Raw genomic sequence first — 22,489 nt, 5'->3', positions numbered from 1 at the left:
CGTTTTTGGTACAGTTTTTAAGTCATGTGTCCTTTAACCACTTCCTGTCCGGACACTTTTACCCCCTTCCTGCCCAGGGCAATTTTCAGCTTTCAGCGCTATCACACTTTGAATGACAATTGCGCGGTCATGCAACACTGTACCCATATGAATTTTTTACCATTTTTTTGGGACAGATAAAGCTTTATTTTGGTGGTATTTATTCACCGCTGGGATTTTTATTTTTTTTACTATGTAAATGAAAAGTCCAAAAATTTTGAAAAAAAGTGTTTTTTTTAATAAATTAATAAATAAATATTTTAAAAATATAAATTATAAATAATTAATAAATATTTTGCAAATAAATAATATTTCATCATAAATCTTGGCCAAAATTTATTTCGTTATTTTTTTAGTAAAAAAAAAAAATCCAAATTAGTTTATAACCAAAAATTATAATTTTTAAACATTTTTTTTTTACATTTTTATTTTATTTTTTTTATATTATTTTTATTTATTTTTTTACATACTGTCACCCTAGCAGTACAGTGTCACCATGGTGACACTGTACTACTTGTAAGGGGTGATGAAATTTTTTTTTTTTTTTTTTTTTTTTACACTGATTGCTTTTACACCCATATAGGGTGTAAAAGCAATCCTTTCTCTTTCTCTCTGTCTGCATTCTTGTAGTCATTGAGAAATACTGAGTGAGCTGTGATTGGTCACAGCTTGTCACTGGGTACAAGGCTGTTGTGAATAGCCTTGTACCATGTGACCTCTATGATCATTCACAGATTTCACATGTAGTAAGCAATGATGTCACAAGTGACATCTTGCTTACTACTTTGCATGTGATCACTGATTCGCCAATCAGTGATCACATGATCGGGACCTCGTACAGAGGTCCCGTCCGACGATCGGTGTTTCACTGTGTCCGGAGGACACAGCGGGCACCGGATCGCGGTGGTGCGCGCTCCCAGGGAGCGTGCACAGCTAGAAAAGGCGGGTGCCGTTTATGAACGGCAACCCGCCCCTGGACTGCCACCGCCCTGCCGTTTATAAACAGCAGGCGGACGGCAAGAGGTTAAAAAAACCCTCAAAGAGTGGTAAAAATGCGGCAAAAATGCATATGTGTTTTTGTGACGGATCAGTGTGAAAGTAGCCTAAGAGCTCTAATTGTCATTCCATGTGTTCATTCGTATTCTATCAGTATGAGTCACTTCTGACAAGTTTTCCTGACACCAAGAGAAAAATGGAAACGGGGAGAGACCTCCACCAGATTGACAACCCCAGCTCTGTTTCTGTCTGTGGGGGAGTGTCCATTACCTGAAAACAGCTCTCAGAGCTCTCCTCACTGAGCTCTGCAGGGTGTAACTTTTGCTCTCTGCCCCCTTTTTTCTGAACTCTCAGACAAGCTTTATAAATTCTGCACTTTAAATGGATATAGAGAGAAGACTTCAGATAAACAGGTAAAACTTCTGTTGAAAGACTTTTTCATCTTTGTGTATCACATGAGGCTAGTCACTTCACTGGGTATATGGAAGGGTTCACAAGCACTTTAAAGTATATGTAAACCCTACAGAGGGCTGGGAGCCATTGTCGGGATTGGAAACTTTTTTTTTTTTTTCGAAGTGACGGCAGGCATTGTGATTGACGTTGGATCTACTGTGGGGTACATTCTTTTAGTTTTTTCTTTTAATAAAGGACTTGTCAAAGACCATGTCTTCCTTTATTTCACACTACACTTTTTGTTTTTTTTGTGAATGGGTAGCGGTACCATGTACTCCATACTCATTCACATGGGGGCCCCCTTGTTAAAAGGGGGCTTCCAGATTCCGATAAGCCCCCTGCCTGCAGACCCCCACAACCACCGGCCAGGGTTGTGGAAAAAAGGCCCTTTTGGAGCCCCCCCTGCACCAAACCACCCCCAATGTTAAGCCATTACAAAAAAGAATGCGTTATGGTCATATTGGTCCACAGACCCGATTCATCATAAGCCCGTGTTCTCTGCTGCAATGACCAGGCATAGATATGAGACAACAATGCGCTTCATGCATTTCAGTGATAACACACACTGTCATCCTCAGGGTGACCCTGAACATGACAGGCTCTACAAAATTCGTCCCCTCATAAACCACCTGAGAAATTTGCAGATGTGTATACGCCCCAGCAAAACATCTGCATGGATGAGTTCCTCATTCACTTACTGGCCGCCTTGCATTCAAACAGTACATCCCCAGCAAAGGTGCCAGACATTGGGTCAAATTGTATAAGCTCTGTGAGAAGGCCACAGGCTATATGTACAAATTTAGGGTTTATGAGGGAAGAGACAGCGAAGTAGAGCCCCCCGACTGCCCAGACTACATGGGGAGCAGTGGCAAGATAGTTTGGGACTTGGTGTCGTCTTTGTTCCATAAGGGGTACCACTTATATGTGGACAATTTGTATACAAGCTTGCCACTTTTTAGACATTTGTACAATCTTGGAATTGGCTCATGTGGCACCGTGCAACCAAATCGACGAGGCTTCCCCCAATGGCTTGTAAATACCTGACTTAGAAAGGGGGAGAAAGCCTGCTTGAGGAATGATGAATTGCTCGCAGTGAAGTGGAAGGACAAACGGGATGTTTTAGTCCCGTCTTCCATTCACGCAGACGCAACAGTCCAAATTAACACGGTATCTGGCATTGTTGAGAAACCCCTCTGTGTCCACGACTATGACCAGGAAGAGATCATCACGGCCCTTTTGTATCCAGAAGGTGCTGTGGCCCAATCCTCAAATCCAGATGCAGTTAGCCAGCTGCATGACAGGCATTTTCCGGAAGGACTGTTTCCGTCGCTACCATTAGTATTGAGTACAGCACGGAACAGTTCAGGGCACATATTTACAGTGTCTAGAAAGATGTTAAGTAGTCAGGAAACTGGTTATCGCATTTTGAGAGACCCCATAATCTGTTTTGAAAAGTTAAAGTTTAAAAAAAAAAAAAAAAAAAATTAAAAAAAAAACACCAAAAAAGTCTAAAGAATCAAAAAAATTTAAAAAACCAAAAACAGTTATAGTTGTTTTGGTTGTTGTTGTTACTGGTCTATTGTTACGATTTTACTGTTTTATTGTTAACTATTGCTGTTTTCTTTGCAGGAATGTCATTCAGCTGTAGCACCGACCTGTTCATTCTGACAGCAACAGGAACTTGCTCTCAGAATACACATAATCAGTGAGGGTAGCGCTGTTGGATGATATTTTTCATCCACAGTTAAAAATAAGAGCATATATGCCGAAGCATGGGGGCCAGGGGTGGCCAGTGGATGGATGGCCCCTATGCTTCGGCACACATATTTCATATTATTTTTTGGCACATTTCATGTGTGCCCACCATTAGAAGTGGGTGGATGCAGGGAGGTATATTCTAATGGTAGGTTGCATAAAAAAAAATAACATAGCATATGGCCCTTATGCTTCGGTATATATATTTTATAATATTTTTTGGCACATATTTCAATAAAAAAAAAGTTATTTTATTGAGTTACTGTTTTATTGTTAACCATTGCTTATTCTGACAGCAACAGGAACTTGCTCTCAGAATATACATACGTAGGTGTGTGCAGTGCTGTTAGATGAGATTTTTCATCTGCAGTTAAAAAAGAGCATATATGCCAAAGCATGGGGGCCTGGGGTGTCCAGTGGGTGGATGGCACCTATGCTTCAGCATATATATTTTATATTATTTTTTGGCACAATTCATGTGTGTCCACCATTATAAGTGGGTGGATGCAGGGCAGTATATTTTAATGGTGGGCATACCACACACTTTTTCTGGCAGAGATTTCTTCCCTTTTTTTTTTTTCATTCAGCCCATAGGCTGAATGAAAAACATATCATATACACCCAACAAAGACCAGTGACGTACTGGTACATCACTGGACTTTGAGTGGTTATACCAGGATGATGCCTGCCTTCCGCGGCCTTCTCGGGAAGTCCCGTGCCAACGGGGGAACCTGAGAATGCAGGCGGTGTTTCTGCCAGCTGACCATAGAGCTGATTGGAGACCGGAATGGTGCCAATCATCTCTATAGTCTTAGAAATCGGACGCTACGAGCATTTCATCACTTCAGTTTTGCAGGATATAAACAGCACCATATGTAAATTGGGAAAGCATCTGATCACACTGATCCTGGTGGGATTAGATAATGTAAGAGCAGAGGAGATATCTAGAGTCTGATAGACCCCAGATTTCTCAAAAAAGAATATATGACAATGCCCATTGAAGTTATAGGGGATATTTGCATTCACTGAGACAGCATTAACCACTTCAAGTACGGATACTTTTACCCCCTTCCTGTCCCGGCCGATTTTCAGCTTTCAGTGCTATCACACTTTGAATGACAATTGCGCAGTCATGCAACACTGTACCCATATGAATTTTTTTAGCATTTTTTTGAGACAGATAAAACTTTATCTTGGTGGTATTTATTCACCACTGGGATTTTTTTTCTTTTTTGCTATATAAATGAAAAAGCCCAAAGATTTTGAAAAAAAAAAAGTGTTTTTGCAAATAAATAATCTTTCTTCATAAATCTTGGCCAAAATGTATTCAGCTATCTTTTTAGTAAAAAAAAATAACCCAAATTAGTTTATAACCAAAAATTATCATTTTCCAAATTTTTTTATTATTTTTTCTTTTTTAACATACCATCACCTTAGCAGTACAGTGTCACCATAGTGACACTGTACTACTTGTGGGGAGTGAAGATTTTTTTCTTTTCTTTTTTTACACTGATTGCTTTTACACCCATAAAGGCTGTAAAAGCAATCACTTCTCCTTCTCTCTGGCTGCATTCTTGCAGCCATTGAGAAATACTGTGAGAGCTGTGATTGGTCACAGCTTGTCACATGGTACAAGGCTGTTGTGAATAGCCTTGTACCATGTGACCTCTGTGATCATTCACAGATTTCAGGAAGTGACATCTTGCTTACTACTATTCATGTTATCACTGATTGGCCAATCAGTGATCACATGATTGGGACCTCACACAGAGGTCCAGTACAGCGATTGGTGTTCCGCTGTGTCCAGAGGAGCGCGCACAGGCAGTGAATGCGGAGGCCATTTATAAATGGCCACCCACTCCTGCACTGCTCCTGTCCGGCCGTTTATGTACATTGGCTGGACGGGAAGTAGTTAATTGGCTGGCACGGGACGTTGTCACTCCTGCACAGGTGCAAGAGCTAGTCATTCCAGCACACAGGGATCAGGCTGGCCACTGTAAGCTGAACTACACAAGCGTAACTCAGTTTACAGACTGGGGATCACTGTGAGCAGGCAGGTGGGTGTAGTTTATAGCAGGAGATACAATGCATGTCTCTTCTGCAATAAAAAGTCAGCCTGCTAACTGAATGTAACTGCAGAGTCTTTAAGTCTTTTGTTCTTGGTTAAACATCTTACTCTTTACAGCTAGCCTAACAATATCAAAAGTACTTTTCATTGCAAACAAAAAACTGCTCTGGTGACATTACAACATAATATAAAAGATGCAGGTTTGAACTGATAATGAAAGAACAATGTGACATTTATCATGCATTAGAAAAATTCACCCAAGCTTGTTTGAGCATAAACATATAATAAAGCATACCTTTACAAATATAGTATTGACCCGCATATTGATTCTTTGTTGGTCTTGGTCTTATTCTTTTCCACAAATCATCTGGAGAGTTTTTAATCCGCCCAATAAAAATGTCCTTCTTGCATTTATGTTCCAGTGTGGATTGGTAATTGTAGCTTTGAATTTTTGATCCTGAATGGTTGTACAACATAAAATTAGCAAACAGTATATATATAAAAAAACAAAAAAAGACTACATCCATCATATTTAAAGAGGAATTCCACTTACCCTGTCAAAAAATAAAAGTCAGCATTTAAAAAACAACCAATTACGTGTCCCTTGGTCCCACGATGTGTCCCTCGCAGCCCATTTCACTGGCCATCCTGGATTCCGGGAGGCCGGCATCTTCAGTGTGGGCACCCAGCTGTGATAGCTTGTGGCTTCACAGCTGGGTACTCACTGCGCATGTGCGAGTGCCAGTCACGTGTCCCAAAAGACTACAGGGAGGACACCTTCCGCTTCCGATTGCCTAGGCGTTCGGACTGGAAGTGGGAGTGGGTACCTGTCAAATTCAGGAAGCCGCTCCCCCCCCGCCACCCAAAAGTGCCAATCTTTAATGGGGAGCGAGGGAGCAGTTCTTAAAGCGAAACTTCCCCTTTTGGGTGGAGCTCCGCTTTAAGTAAATTAATAAAGACATTTTAGCAATATTACTTAAATGCATAATTTTATCATACAATTATGTCAAATAAATCATCAGCGAGAATTAAATACTTCATAAATTATATTTTATGGAAGTATGCATATCTGATATTCAGAGGGACATTGGTTATGTTGAAAACCACTGAAGTAAAATGTGCTAGCCAAGCCAAGCGTTGACATTCTGTGCATAGGACTTAACTTTTTTCAAAAGGCTTGTGATGATCTTGTAACAAAAAAATTGAGAAATACTCTACCTGCTTTGGTGAAACACAGCTGACAAGCTTGCCTGAACTCGTGTGTATCTTCCAAGGGGTTCACCATTTTCAGGAGGCTCGCACTTGACACTGGCCCTCCATTAACAAAGCTTTCCAAAAAAGGTACTTGATTATGAGGTGCTGAAACATCTATAGAGCTCTCAGCTTGGAGAAAGAATGCTGAATCATTTACCTGCATAGAGTTAGAAATGTAAGATATATATATATATATATATATATATATATATACACATATACACAGTGCAAAAGTCTAGTTTCACTCAATTTTACACAATTGTATCGAATTCCATTTATTGGCTTAATTTATTTTTGGCTGACTTCTAGCTGAGCTCTAGGTTCTCTTTCACATTAATAAAGCAGAAACTAATTTTTTTTAGTTTTGTATAGAGTTTTTTTGTATGTAGTATTGGAGAGATTGCCTTTTACAACATGCCCTTGGGACACAACAGCAAGTGAACACTGTCAGCAGAAAATTTCCCCTTCGGAAGATTTCCTTTTCCTTCCGTTACAATATTTTTCATCTGATTTACCCATGCCGTTCCCTTTCATGATCTTTTCCATGTCAAGAACACGCAGTTAACAATTTACTAAATATACTTTCACACCAAATTGTTCAGCTTCCTTCATCAGTTAGAGTAACTTTCATCCTAGAAAGTTCTGATTTCTTCCCATTACCACAATACAACTAGCATACATTATGCAATGTACTATTTAATTTGTAACAGTGTTTTTATTATTATCCATTACCTTGCTTGTTACATGTGACAGGATGATGATAAAACAGAATGGTAGAGATCATCTTCCCTTTTTTAATCCCCCATTAAACACTTCCATAAAGGTACCTTGTATAAATACTTTTCTTTTGTGTGATGACATTCAGCTACACTATATAAATGGAATGCAATCCTAGTCTTTATGTCTATTGTAAAAATTTGAAAAACTATAGTAAACATACAAAAATAAATACATACTTAAAGTGGTATTAAAGGCAATAAATAAAAAAAACTAATAATAACATAAAACTGCAGTAATAAGCAACCAGTATATCTCCAATCATAAAAGTAGTCCAATTAAACTCTATTGGTAACGAGTGTGTATAATGTCAGTTAGGGAGATTGAAGATCACGCTGGAATTAGGGCCCCTTTCACACGGGCGTTCAGTCTAGATCCGTCAGTTTTTCAGACAGATCCAGCCTGAACTACAATGTATGTCTATGGGCGGGTGGATGTAAATGGATGATCATCAGTTTATATCCGCCTACAACCATGTCAGCTCAGGTCCTTATTTTTTTATATTCCAATGGTTTTTATTAATTTTTAAACATTATAAAACAGAGGCAATAAAACTCGCCCACACAGGGGCTATCAATTGCACAGAAAAAGGTCCTTATTTTTTTTAAACGGAACAGCCAAAGTTCAGATCTGTGGAAATGGAAAGGATGTAGACTGATGTAAACTTAACTAAACCAAACTGTTATAAACTGATGTAAATTAAACTGAACTGATATTAACTGAACTGAAGTGCAAACTGATGTAAACTGAGATAAACTGAACTGAAGACGGATGTGCAAACTGATGTAAACTGAATTCGTTTTTTCTTTGAAAAAATGTGACTGAACGGATGACATCTGTGTGAAAGATTCCTTAAAGATCCACAGCAGCTGAAACAGGTTGCCTATCACTTTCTGTATCTACTTTAAGACATACATCAAGCTAACAATGAAGCTCATGGTAAATGTATATGGAAAGTCAGTGAGCGCTATGGGTGTGTAGAAAAGTATATGCTGCTGGCACTAAAGGACCACCCTTGGTATCCTCACTAGTGACTGAAATATAAAAGGTGCAATACTAAAGTAATTGTCAGGAATGGACTTGCCAGTAATGGTGGGACTCACCTGCCTTGTGGGCTGCAGTACCAGGGCTGGCCAGCGGGTGCTCCCAGCAATCAGAGACTCAACCCTGCAGCCAGCCAAACACCTGAAGCTGATTATGCAGGTGTATTTAAGGGATGGCCAGACCTGCAGTCTGTGCCTTGGTGTGTGGTTTTCTATGGGCCCCTGTATCTTGTTACCTGCATCCCTGTTCCTGTTCCTGTATGACCGATTCGTTGCCGACCCTGCTGACTTCTCCTGTTTGATCCCTGGCTTGTGACCCCGACCATTCTCTGCCTGACCCCCTGTACCTACCTGCCCGTCAGTTGCTGTACCCGGCTCGTGACCTGACTACTCTCTGCCTGCTCCTCCTGTTCCTACCTGCCCGATTGTTATTGACCCGGCCTGCCTGACGACGCTTGCATTGTATGTATTGTTATCTGTGGGTGGTTTGGTTTGGTTCGTTTGCACTGTGTTATGTTTTAGTATTGCACTGCGTTTATGTATTGTTAGTGTTAATAAATTATAATGTTTATAAGATATCTGAAGCCTGCGTTTCCCTGCGTCAGTTCACATACCTCTGGTCACACCCTGGAGCCCTGACAGTAATGTATGAATCAAATGAAATACTTCTAAAACATGTGCACATACATAAATAAATCATAAGGTGGATAGAAGCAGCAATAAAATGAATAGCAGCAATATTAAAAGGTTGACACAGTACTTGGCTGAAAACCAAAACTGAAATGTCTGTGTATGTGGAATGGAGAAATTTTTTATTTTTTTTGTATTTTTACTTTTAATGTGTGTTTTTATTTCTATTTTTTTAACTTATGATTTTATTGTCATCACATAGGGGACCAATAGTCCCATATGTGATAGCATATACATGACAGGTCCTCCTTGTAGGGTGGGAGGCGCAGTGTGTGCAAGGAGGGGGCAGGTTGAGGAGAAGTGTATACAGTGAGGGAGTAGTGTATACAGACTCACTTGCCGCCGCTAAATGTCATTGCTGGTTTTTAAATGCAATTACCGTCTTTTTTATGACATTACCCAGTGATCCCGCCCTTTAGTTTACTTGAAGCTGTGTGGCAAATGACAGCTCCTTCTCGGAGCTATAATGAAGAAAAAAAAAGCTGGTAATTGCATTTAAAAACCGGCAATGACATTCAGCAGCAGCACATTTAGAGCCTGTCTGTATACACTGCTCACCTCCGGCCCCCTCCTTGCACACACTATCCCCACCCCCCCACAAAGAGGACCTATTGCTGATTTCTCACACTCAGAGCCGGCGGGGAACAGATCAGACCGATGCTGCATCCATGTAGGTATGTATAATGGGGGGAAAAAAACTAAACCCATACTTCTCTTTTAACACTCACCAAAAAAAAAAACAAAGACAAGACAGAAAATGATACTCACTTGGAATGACGTTACATTCAACAACTTTGCTTTAGGTGTCCCACACACGGGATCTAATGCAGACATACCTGGAGACAAGTTATGGAATCAAACATTAACAAAATCAACTATAAATGCTTCCAACAGAAACAAACTTTAACACAGAGGGACTAAGGCTGGCCATAGATGGCTCAAATTTTGGTTGATTCCTGCTGAATCAGCCAAAATTCAACCCGAACAGACCTTGCATCCTGAATACAATAGCGCGCAGTGGAGGTTCCCCCACTCACAGTGTTTAGCATGGATAGGGAATAGATTTGATTTTCTTTTGTTCAAGTCGTGTATGGTTAGCTTAAATCAAACACTAAATGATGCCACTATATAAGAGAGTAAAAAGACAGATTACATAAAATTATTGTATTTACAGTAAAATCTTTTCCTTGAAGTCCCATGGAATATCAACAAACTATGGTATGTTAAATTATCCATAGATGATACCAGTTTAGAGTTACACAAGAAGTCTGATGCTAGAACGTTTGCTCTCGCTGTGACATTCATGAGGAAACCTCAAATATGTGTGGTACGAACACTGTTTTCATGTGCATGTGCGAACTACATACGCATTCGCATTTGCATGTGAGTATGGGGGAATGGGTGAGCTTTACATTTTTTAATTAATTTATTTTATATGAATTTATTTTTTAAGGCCGTACCTTTATTTATTTTAATCAACTTTGATGAACAACATCCTTTGTGATAGTATGGGCCCTGAAAGGTCCTCTTTTTGGAGAGATCTGCAATATATTAGACCCCCATAGCAACTGAGGTTTGACTGTACGCTTTCACACTTGTGCATTTTGCCTAGAAATATATTGCGCACGAATACGCGCAAACCAATTCCCCAAGATTATATCCAGAAATGCTTATGCTTAAACATCAGTACCGTATACAAGAGGCCTTAAGGTCCAAAGACCTGTCTGCAGGAAGGCCAGAATGTAGGCACAGCAGAGTCTATGGGACTGAATTGATGTGTTCACACCAAGCATAATAAGATTTCCAGGTAAGGTAATAGATCTTCCTGGAAGCGGCTTTTTTTGCTTTCAGAAAGGTAGAAATCATAGACTTAGAAATTCCTCTATCCTTTAAGACCTGGGTTTCAACAGCTCTGAAATAGCATATCTGGCCTCTTGGGAAGGGGAAAGGGATTATCTGCTAGCAGTCTGAGTATGTCCATGTACCAGGTTCTCTTGGGCCAGTTGGTGCAATTAGAAACACTGCTTTTCACTCTTGCTCTATTTTGTGGGTTAAGATGGGGCAGAATTCACACTAGAAGAAAGGAATAAAATAGCCTTAATTAACACCAGGGGATTATTAACCACTTCCCATCCCGCCCATGCACATAAACGGCCGGACGGGAGCAGTGCAGGAGCGGGTTGCTGTTCATAAACGGCGCCCGCATTTTTAAGCTGTGCGCGCTCCCTGGGAGCACGCGGCACCGCGATCCAGTCCCCGCTGTGTCCCACTGTACAGGACCTCTGCGTGAGGTCCCGATCAAGTGATCACTGATTGGCCAATCAGTAATCATATGAATAGTAGTAAGCAAGATGTCACTTCTGACATCATTGCTTACTACTTGTGAAATCTGTGAATGATCACAGAGGTCACATGGTACTAAGCTTTTTAAAACAGCCTTGTACCATGTGACAAGCTGTGATCAAATCACAGCTGTCACAGTATTTCTCAATGGCTGCAAGAATGCAGCCAGAGAGAAAGAGAAACGATTGCTTTTACAGTCTTTCTGGGTGTAAAAGCAACCAGTGTAAAAAAAAAAAAATCTTCATCACCCCCCCACAAGTAGTACAGTGTCACTATGGTGACACTGCACTGCTAGGGTGACAGTATGTTAAAAAAAGAACAAAAAAACCCATAAAAAATATAAAATAAGAAAACTTTTTTTTTTTTTAAATTATAATTTTTGGTTATAAACTAATTTGGGTTATCTTTTTTTTACTAAAAAGATAACCGAATACATTTTGGCCAAGATTTATGAAGAAAGATTATTTATTTGCAAAATGTTATAAGAAAAACACTTTTTTTCAAAATGTTTGGACTTTTTTATTTATATAGCAAAAAAAAATCCCAGTGGTGAATAAATACCACCAAAATAAAGTTTCATCTGTCTCAAAACAATGCTAAAAAATACATATGGGTACAGTGCATGACCGCGCAATTGTCAATCAAATTGTGAAAGCACTGAAAGCTGAAAATTGGCCTGGACAGGAAGGGGGTAAAAGTGTCCGGACTTGAAGTGGTTAAGCATTCGGGGCCTGTTTCTGACAACAAACAGAGGTACTGTAGCTTGTTGTTGAATTTGGAGGTTAGAACATCCACATTTGGATTCCCCTATCTCTGGCATTTCAGATTGAGTACCTCTGGATGAAAAGACTGTATCCCATGGACCATTCTCCTTGGTCCAAGAGATGGCGGCAAAGATAATCACCCTGCCAGCTGTCCACTTCAGGGATGTGGACTGCAGAAATCTTTGGACAGTACGTTTCTGTCCACAAGAGAATCTGGCTTGCTTCCTTCGAGGCATCCAAGCGCCCTGTGTCCCTTTGGTGATTGATATATGTCACTATCGTTGCATTGTCTGGCTGTACCCAGATTAGGTGTCCTTTCAGAAGGGGACCAAGTGACGCAGGGATAATCTGACTGCTCTGAGCGCCAAGATATTGATAGGGAGCATGCTTTCCTCTCTTGACCATGTTCCTGGAACTGTCAAGGATTGGAACAGCCTGATAGACTTACTTCTGTTGTAAGAACTTTCCATTGATAGGGAAATAAGGCCTTCCTCACCATCCAGGCTGGGGTGGTGATACACCAAAAAAAGGAAATTCTTGTTTGGCTGGATAGGAGCATGATTAAGTCAAGGGAAGGAGCCCGCTTTTTTCCATGCTGGAAAAACATGTTGTTGGATGGTTCTTGAATACAATTGAGCGAAAGGCTCTGCGACCATTAGATCTGTAACTCTTATGTGGGATTTCTCTTAGATCACAGTTCTTGAGCATGAGCTCTTAGAAAAATAATTTTTTCTTCTGAAAGAAAGGCTTATGATGGGGATGTGCCCAGGACTAAATCCAAGTATTCCAGGCAAGGGAAAGCTGGAGAGCAATTTTTTAAAATTGATAATCCAGCCAAAAACCAGAAGCAACTGTCCTGTTGACATTTTCTGACAGCTGATAGGGGGTGGGTCCTTCAGAAGAAAGTCGTGTAGATCATCTATTTATGTTTTGCAAGAATTAAAAGTTAGAAAGATACTTTGTGTGCTAGTCCATTACTTTTTATGTATTAGCCCATGCAGTAATAGGGATGATCTCCCATGGGAATGTGTTGCACCCAATTACTATAATCATTGTATTATACAATTATTTAGGTGTTCAATCATTTATTTACTTATTGATGAGGATTTGGGGCGTTTGAAACTGACAAAGTTACTGTAGGCAGACAGTGGATACAGACTAAAGATCCACACACTGGTTCAGAATCAGCAGTTGGGTAAAGCTTCTGAAAGGTTAGTAAGGGAGCATAGAGCACTAACCAGGGGATCACGTAAACACTTGATCCCTCAGCCTTAATCTTTATCATGGTAAAACCAGTAGTGGCAGAAAGTGTGAAACGATGCCATCGGTGCAAATAGTGAAGCAGCCTGATACTTCAGCCTGGGGCTGTGCCAAGGCTCTGGACCCCGAATGTGCTCCTGGCTAACACTAAGGTCTGGGAAGGGCCACAATGCAGAGCCCAATGGCTGAAGGTCACATTCCATAGCTTCCACACGTCCAGATCAAGCTATGGCCTCCAAAGCTAGTGCTGACGAAACACCAATGGTAACAACAAGCACACCATCCCCTTATGTAGGAGTTTTAAAGCCCAACTTCAGCCAAAACCTTGTTATTTCTTTGGATAGAGAAGGGAAAAGTCTGTGCCCTTTGTTCCTGTCAGAGAAACTGGCAGGGGTTTCAGGGCTGTGTCTTTTGTTCCTATCAGGACAGAAAGTGCAGGGACCAACAGGGACACATAGAGTGGAAAAAGTTAGAATCTAATGTTTTTATGATTCTTTAAAGGGAGCTTTAATGAAATTAAACCTTAAAAAAATGTATCTCTCTTCCACTCTTTATCCAAAATAAGATAAAACCTGGATGGAGTAAGGCATTAAAGGTTTAAAATGGTTGCCAGACTAACAGTCACTAGCTCAACATAATGTGAAGAAATGCAATGATTTTCATATGTTCAAACCTTACAAAATAACATATTAGGATTTGTTAAGCTTCACATTCCATCCAAATGTCCTTAATTTGACCATATATGAGCAGATCACTCCCACTACTGGGAATTCCCTGTTGATATAAGTAAAGACATAAAATCTCTGGAAATTTTTAAGCCATGGGAAATTTTCAGACAAATTGAACAAAAATCAGTGTTGCGTAGTCTTACAAACTGAAAGTCATTTTGTTACACTGAAAATTGCAGCTTTGCTCTCAGCAGAAATTGTACTGTGGAAATGTTTCCGAACTCTAACCTTTGAGGAACCCCTGGCAAAAAAGTCTGAGATCTTGAGGAACCCCTGAAATCATCTTCCTATGTACAGCTCAAGGAACACTGATGTGATCAGAGAGCTGTATAACAATTATTCTTGTAAAGAGCATTAAAAAATAGAATAAATATTAAAACTTACATTCTTATTGTGAAAATTGTGCTTGCTTTTTTTTTTGCACAGATGCTCAATTCTGGGTTAAACTTGAGATAAGCAGTGTACAGGTCAGCAAGGCAGAGCACAGGGGATCCAGGAGGGAACAGTATAGGAGGCCAAGAGAGAACTGTACAGGAGGCACAGGAAAGGAACAGAACGGGACTTGGGGGGTGGAGCCTGAACATGGCGGCACGAGAGAGTGTGCTGTAAGCACTCCTCGTTAGCCTCCCCCGTATATACTCCCTAGGTGTCTCCCACAGAGAGACCAGCTGCACCGGAGGGTGAGCGGAGACTCACCCGGTTGAGGAGGGAAGCATTGGTGGCGAGCCTGGAGCCTGGCGGGATCCCGGAGAGAGACGACCGGGAGGTTCACTGGGAACCCTCGCGGCAGCTGCAGTGGAGGAGCAGGAGCAGGGTTGCCAGGGAGACGGACGCAGCGGCGAAGACACGTGGGCAGCCGCAAAGGAGCCCTGGGAGCTTCAGGAGGAGAGACTGCTTGTCAGCTTGACGCTCCAACACTCGGCGTCTGGGTGAGCTGGTGGACTGGTGGAGGGGGGGAATGCAGCCATACTACCTCCAAACTACACCATTCCCAACTTCAAATCCCCCCAAATCCTCCAATTGACATATCAGCAGCATAAATATATATATAAAAAAGAGACCCATAGGAATCCCCCTAAGAGAGCACGGCTACAGGAGAGGACTGTATTGAGAAAGACACTCCAACGTGGAAGGTGAGTGATAACTGTGTTAACTGTGGGATTTTTTTTGCAACTCTTTATGCATTATTTATAAACTGGATTTATGTTCTTGAACCTGATTTATATTGGATCTCCTTGTGCCTCTAAAAAAAAAAAAAGACATTTTATCAAGCATTGAGTCTGAAATAAGGATATAGGGGATTCCTAGGGAGGGTCTGAAGACCTGGAGAAGTGAAAGAAGAGCCTCGAAAGTAAAAGTAAAGCATTAAAAATCAACATGAAAGGAAAAAATACTAAAGGGAGTGGGTCCAAGAGTTCCCAATCTAGTACGATTAAAAAGTATGTATCACAGGGAAATTTGACCCCAGAAAGAACGTTGGGAGTAAGTGAAAAAAGTGAGTTGGAAATAAGTCTGGATAACAGCCCGAGACTATCCCTGGGACTGGTATATAATAGTCAACAATTAAAGGAAGGGATTGAATCAAGAGATTTTGAAAGAGACCTGCAATTACCTAATAAAAAGGAAATGGCGGAGATGTTCAAAAATCTGAAAAAATCAATAAAGCAAGAGATGGGGACAATTCGGGAGGAATTGCAGCAAATGTTAACTAGGATGGAGGAAATGGAGGAAAAGGTTCAAATTCATTCCCAAGTTGTCCCAAAATTAGAGAAATGGATAAAAGAAGATAGAAAAGAACAGAAAAGACTGCTTTTTATGATGGAAGAACAAGAAAACAGAGAAAGGAGAAATAATCTTAGAGTAAGAGGAGTCCCAGAGTTGACAAAGGGGGAAGATTTAAAAGAGCTAATCGACAAAATCTTGAGTTCCATAATAGAGAAAACAGACGGGGAGACGTTTGAATTGGATGGAGTCTATAGGATAGGAAAATATCAACAAGAAAAAAGATTAGAAAGACCAAGAGATATAATTGTTAAATTCCATGACTTTGTAGATAAAGAAGAGATATGGAAAAAGATCAAAGGAAGATCAAGTATTTCATATGATGGGAAAGATATTCAAATTTTTGCAGATCTAACAGCAGAGACTCTGAGAAGAAAGAGATCACTGAAACCCCTATTAGAACTGATGAAAAAGCATAATGTGAAATACAGATGGGGCCGTGCAGTGAGTTTAATCGGTTGGAGAGATGGAATCACAGCAATATTAAGATTCCCAGAAGACATGGAAGATTTTTGTGATAAACTTGGTCTGCAGAGATTAGTGATACCGGGTTGGGAAGTGGAGGAGGGAGAGTTAAGTACTTTTGGTGAAGGAGAGTGGCAGCTGGTAAGAAGAGGAAACAGAGAGTCAATAGACAAGGAGACATCGGGGAGGAGGGGGGGAAGGTGAGCGGTCATGGGTGGAGCCGAACCCCTAGGGAGGGATCAGTGGAGGATCATGATCCAAAGGCAAAGGAGGCCTGGGGGGAGGGAGATGGAGGGGGGGGTGGAGGGGAGGGAGAGAATTGGGGTGGGAGTGGGCATAGAGGTTTTTAAAACTGACATCTTGTATGAAAGGAGAGGTATGGGGAAGGGGAAAGGAAAGGGTAAAATAGGAAGAAGACAAATAAAATATGGCGGTAATATGCTTTGTAACCCATAATGTAAATGGATTAAACTGCCCAGGTAAAAGATTTAGACTATACAGAGAATTACAACATAGAGAGGCCTCAGTCGTCTTTTTGCAGGAAACACATCTAGAGTTAAAAAAAATATCAAGCTAAACTCTAGACAACACCCGACATGGTATTACGCAGATTCCCCAGTTAAGAGAGCTAAAGGTGTAGCTATAGGATTTGCAAGAAACATTAGATTTGAACTGGAAGATAGAAAGACGGACCCGGAAGGGAGGTTTCTGTTCTTGAAAGGTAAACTACAGGACATAGAATGCACGCTTGTAAACATATATTGCCCGAATAGGAAGCCAGAGATGTTTTTGAAAGGGGTTATGAGAAGATTGATGGACTTTGGAAAGGGATATCTAATAGTGGCGGGAGACCTTAATATATGTATGGATCCACAAATAGACACAACATCTAGAGCACAAAGAGGGGAAAATAGGTCCATGGGATTATTGAAAACGGTGATGAAAGAGTGCCAATTGGTGGATAGCTGGAGAATTGTTAATATGAGAGATAGAGATTATACTTTTTTCTCTAGTGTACATAGGACATACTCTAGATTGGACTATATTTTGGTGGACCATTGACTTGTTGAGGATCTGGTTAAAGTAAAAATAGAAGCAATAACTTTCTCGGACCATGCACCCGTAGTATTGGAATTAAGATGGGGAGGGAAGGTGTCAGGAGGCCTATCATGGAAGTTGAATGAGACACTCCTCATGGATCCAGATATTGACCGGAAGATCAGGGTAGAAATAGAGAGGTTCTTTGAGGAAAATGAAACAGGGGATGTATCACTAGCTACAGTGTGGGAGGCACATAAAGCATATGTAAGAGGAATCCTTATAGCAATTGGGGCAAGGAAAAAAAGGGAAAGACGAGAGAAGATCAGTGGGCTTTTGAAGGAAATAGCGGAGATGGAACTCCTACATAAAAATAACATAAGAAAAGATATAGAGCAAAGAGTGATAAAAAAGAGGGAAGAACTAGAGAAGGTAATGGAGGAAGAAAAAATGAGAACCTTTAATAAGATCAATGGTGAAAGATATAGATGAGGAGACAGATCAGGAAAATATCTGATGAGAGCCCTGAGGAAAAAGAAGAATAGGAACTATATAGATGAAATAAAAAACTCCAAGGGAGAGTTAGTCCATTCAACCAGAGACATTGCAAAGGTATTTAAAGATTACTACAGTAAATTATATAATATTGCCCCCAAGGATGACATAAATAAAGATAAAATGATAAATATTGAAAAAAGAAGGGATTATTTAAGAAATGCAGGATTACCAAAATTAAGTGAAGAACTATTAAACTCCTTAGAATCTGAAATCACACAGGAAGAACTAAACATAGCATTAAAAAGCTTTAAGATGGGGAAAAGCCCAGGCCCAGACGGGTATACCGTGAGATATTATAAAAAATATGGTGATTTACTGATACCCAAGCTCAAGAGATATATGGAGGCGTTGGGGGGAGAGATGGAGATAAGACAGGAATCCCTTCTGGCACAGGTGGTCTTAATACATAAGGAAGGTAAAGACATCACCCACTGTTCAAGTTATAGACCGATATCACTATTGAACGTAGATACGAAGCTGTATGCAAAAGTATTGGCGAATAGGTTAAGAGATCTGATGCCGGATTGGATACATGGAGATCAGGTGGGCTTTGTTAGAGGAAGGGAGGGTCGAGATAACGGGTTGAGATCCCTGATGCTTATACAGAAAAGTAAAACGGAAAAAAAACCAGTAGTGCTGCTCTCGATAGATGCGGAGAAGGCGTTCGACAGGGTTAACTGGAGCTTTATGTTAGATACACTGGAGATCCTGGGATTGGGTAGTAGGATGAGAAAGTGGATTGGAAAGTTGTATGAAGGACCGGCTGCGATGGTAATGGTAAACGGAGAGAGATCAGAGACCTTTTCTATGTCAAATGGAACCAGACAGGGATGCCCACTTTCCCCACTGTTGTTTGTTTTATCATTGGAACCCCTGTTATCAACAATTAGGAAGAATATAGATATAAGGGGAATAAATGTTGGAAAGACAGAACATAAGATAGCCGCCTTCGCGGATGATTTATTATTCTATGTTGGAAACCCGAGGATAACACTTCCTAACCTAATGAAAACATTGAAGGAATATGGGGAAATGTCAAATCTAAAAATTAACCCGAGCAAAACAGAGATATTAAATATAAATCTTCCAAAGAGTGAAAAAGAAAATATACAGAGAGAATTTCCCTTTATATGGAAAGATAGAGAAATAAAGTATCTGGGAGTAAAACTCACTCCCTCACAGAAAAATCTTTATAAAGCTAATTATATCCCAATGTTAAACGAAATTATAGAGGAATTGAGGAAAATGGGTAGTGGAAATCCTTCCTGGCTGGGTTGTATTAACCTGATAAAAATGGTAATTCTCCCGAAAATACTGTATAAATTTCAGATGATTCCCATTAATCTTCCAGAGGTGTATTTTAGGACAATTAAGCGAATGGTAACTAAATATATATGGAAAAATAAAAAACCTAGGATATCATATGAAGTGCTAAGCAGAAATAAAGAAAAGGGGGGGTTGGGAGTACCGGACTTTAAAAGATACCATAGGGCAGTCATTTTAGCAAGAATTTTTGACTGGATATATAATTCAAAGAGTAAACATTGGGTCACAATTGAAAATACACTTAGTAGAAAGGAGTTGGGTAGGAGTGTATGGGTGCCACCACAGTTTAGAGAATTAGAGGAGAATACGAGTATATACACGAGAATTGTAATAAGGGAGTGGGATAAAATGCACAAACAGAGGAAATGGGATTATAATTCACTATTAATGTCACTAAGAAATTCAGAGTTTTTCCCCCCAGGTAAAGAGGAAATTTCAGGTAGATGGATTATGAAGGAAGACGCTCAGTTAAGAGATGTAATGGAGGGGGTAAACTTAAGAACACTGGAGGATTTGAAAAGGGAAGAATTTTCACTAGGATAGATATATGGAGATATAATCAACTGAAACAATTTGTGGAGAAATTGACGAAGCCCCTTAGAACTAGGAAAGAGTGGAATGAATTTGAGAAATACTTAGAAGACCGAGGTGATGGGAAACACAGCACTGCTAAAGCATATAAAGCTCTCATGGATTTAGATAGTAAGTTTAAATTAAAATACATAGAAAAATGGGAAAAGGATTTCGGAGTGGAGTGGGAAGAGCACACACAGAGGAAAATACATAGAATGGTACACGAAAATATTAGTATGCGTGAGGTGGAAATGAATTTTAAATGTTTGACAAGGTGGTATTTTACACCGGTGATAGAACACAAGTTGAGTGAGGAGAACCAACCCTGGTGTTGGCGAGGGTGTGGAGGGCTGGGCACGATATATCACATATGGTGGGAATGTTCAAAAATACAAGTATATTGGGAAAAAATTAGAAATCAAATCACGATTATCACTGGAATAGAGATAGGACTGGACCCTGAAACCTGTCTTTTTCATAACTCAATGTTACCTGGAAATAAATATAAAGAACTGGGTATAATGTGTTACTTAAATGCAGCAAAAAGTCTGATTCCTAGGTTTTGGCGTAGGGTTGAGGTACCGAGGGAAGAGGATTGGATGAATAGAGTGGACCAGATTGCTAGAATGGAAAAACTTTATTATATGCAGGAAGATAGGATGGTGACATATCATATGAAATGGGGGAAATGGGAGGAGTTCAAAGTAAAGGTAAAGGAAGGTACTGAGTGAGTAAGTAAACATAAAGAAAAAGGAAAGAGGATAAGAAGAAAGGAAGAGAAAAGAGGAAAGGCCAAGGAAAAGGAGAAAATATAGCAATTAGCCTGTCTTTCTTTCTTCTTCTTTTCCAAGCCTCGGTATCCAGAGGATGTGAGATACAAGTCGATCAGATAGATGTCAGGGGTATATTGAAGCAGGGTGGGAGGTGGGAGGGTGGAAAGGATGGGGGTTAGGGGGAGAAAATGATAAGAAATTAGAGTTTTTTTGAGATTTTGTAATGTTATATTTTTACATTATGGAAATGTGTATTGTTTTATTTGAAAAATAAATATTTAAATTAAAAGAAAAAAAAAAAAAGGAAAGGAACAGAACAGGGGGGGCCAGGAGAGAACAGTACGGGGGGCTGGAAGGGGACAGTACATGGGGAGCATAAGACAGCAGTATAGGGGGGCCAGGAGAGAAAAGTACAGGGAGGCCAGGAGAGAACTGTACAGTGGGAGGCAGGAAGGGAAGAGTAGGAGGCGGCCAAGAGGAACAGTGTATGAGGGCCAGAAGAGCACAGCACAGTTAAGGGGGGCCAAGAGGAAATAGTACAGGGGGGCCAGGAGAGAACAGTATGAGAGGGGGCAGGAGGGAACAGTATAGGGGGGCCAGGAGAGAACAGTATAGGGGGGGCCCAGGGGGGAACAGTATATTTGAGCCAGAAGGGAACAGTATAGGGGAGCCAGGAGGGAACAAATCGTTAATTAAGGTTTTCATGTTATATAGTTAAAAAACAATGTCATAGATCCTACCCAAAATATGCTGACTGACGTTGACCCTCACCGTGACCCTAGCAATAACCCTGACAATGATCTAGATTAAATCTTGATATAGCTATTTTTTCTTTATTTTATTTTTTTACACACATTTACATTCAAAGGAGAAAGAAAACATATAGGCAGGCTGTACAGTGACTGATCACTATGAAAGCCAGTTAAGAGACTAAAACAGCGATCAGGTGACTGGAAACCAGGAGTCCACTTCTATGAGGCCACATATATGCGTACTGTTGGTGGGAAGGAGTTAACTTATTTGATCAGTCTATTTAGTTTATCTGCACACAATCATGATGAAAATTAGTTACCTTTCTGATGTCCTGATAGAGAGAGATGTGGAGAAAAGCCACCCAAGGCTGGCATCATAAGATGAGCATACGGATTCTGCATCGAAAACCCAGGAAAGGTGGAGAGAGGGTCCATACTAGTAAAAGTGTTAAATTGGCTGGATCCAGATAAAGAACTGGCAGTCTGAAATAAAAAGGCATGATTAGAACAACAAAAGAAAAAGCAAGTGCCATAGTCCTGAGTGTCACGTTCAGACTGAATCTCAATTCTGGATTTATAGCAACTAACACTGACTAAAAGGCATAATTAGAACAACAAAAGAAAAAGCAAGTGCTATAGTCCAGAATCCTGAATGTCACGTGCAGACTAAATCCCAATTCTGGATTTATAGCAACTGACACTGACTAAACCACCTATACAACTGCCAAATTCAGTGTACTAACAAAATCAACATAATCAATCTAGCAATAAACTATCACGTACTCACAGCCTGTGTTTCTTATGTGCTCCAACTCCCACACAAGTTTTGTCCTGGCACGCAATTGTTCTGAGACTATGTACCAAGCTGCACTTGTGTGGCTCAGTGTACACGTATAGAAAAAAAAAGGCTGACAGGCAGTTATGTAGAAACATATACAGTGGGGAAAATAATTAATGCTTATTTTGTATTTCTTCCATTTGCGCATAATTGCTTCAACAGATGACAGCTTCTCACCAAGCTTCTTGCTGATAGTCTTGTAGCCCATTCCAGC

At 40.3% G+C, this 22,489-nt stretch overlaps 1 protein-coding gene across 1 annotated transcript in view; it reads right to left on the bottom strand.

Moving 5' to 3' along the window:
- ZC3H7A (zinc finger CCCH-type containing 7A) overlaps positions 1-22,489 on the bottom strand; it is a 113,549-nt gene that overhangs the window by 51,057 nt on the left and 40,003 nt on the right. Inside the window, exons 10-13 of the mRNA XM_089669933.1 lie at positions 21,758-21,920; positions 9,844-9,911; positions 6,530-6,722; positions 5,607-5,768 (exon numbers count right to left, since the gene is read on the bottom strand). Of these exons, the coding sequence (XP_089526059.1) occupies positions 5,607-5,768; positions 6,530-6,722; positions 9,844-9,911; positions 21,758-21,920 (586 nt within the window). The remainder of the gene's footprint in view (positions 1-5,606; positions 5,769-6,529; positions 6,723-9,843; positions 9,912-21,757; positions 21,921-22,489) is intronic.

Source organism: Staurois parvus, unplaced genomic scaffold (assembly GCF_062004578.1).
Source record: "Staurois parvus isolate SC_StPar_1 unplaced genomic scaffold, SC_StPar_1.0 ptg000084l, whole genome shotgun sequence".
Taxonomy (NCBI): Eukaryota; Metazoa; Chordata; class Amphibia; order Anura; family Ranidae; genus Staurois; species Staurois parvus.
This window is presented reverse-complemented; position numbering and strand designations above follow the sequence as displayed.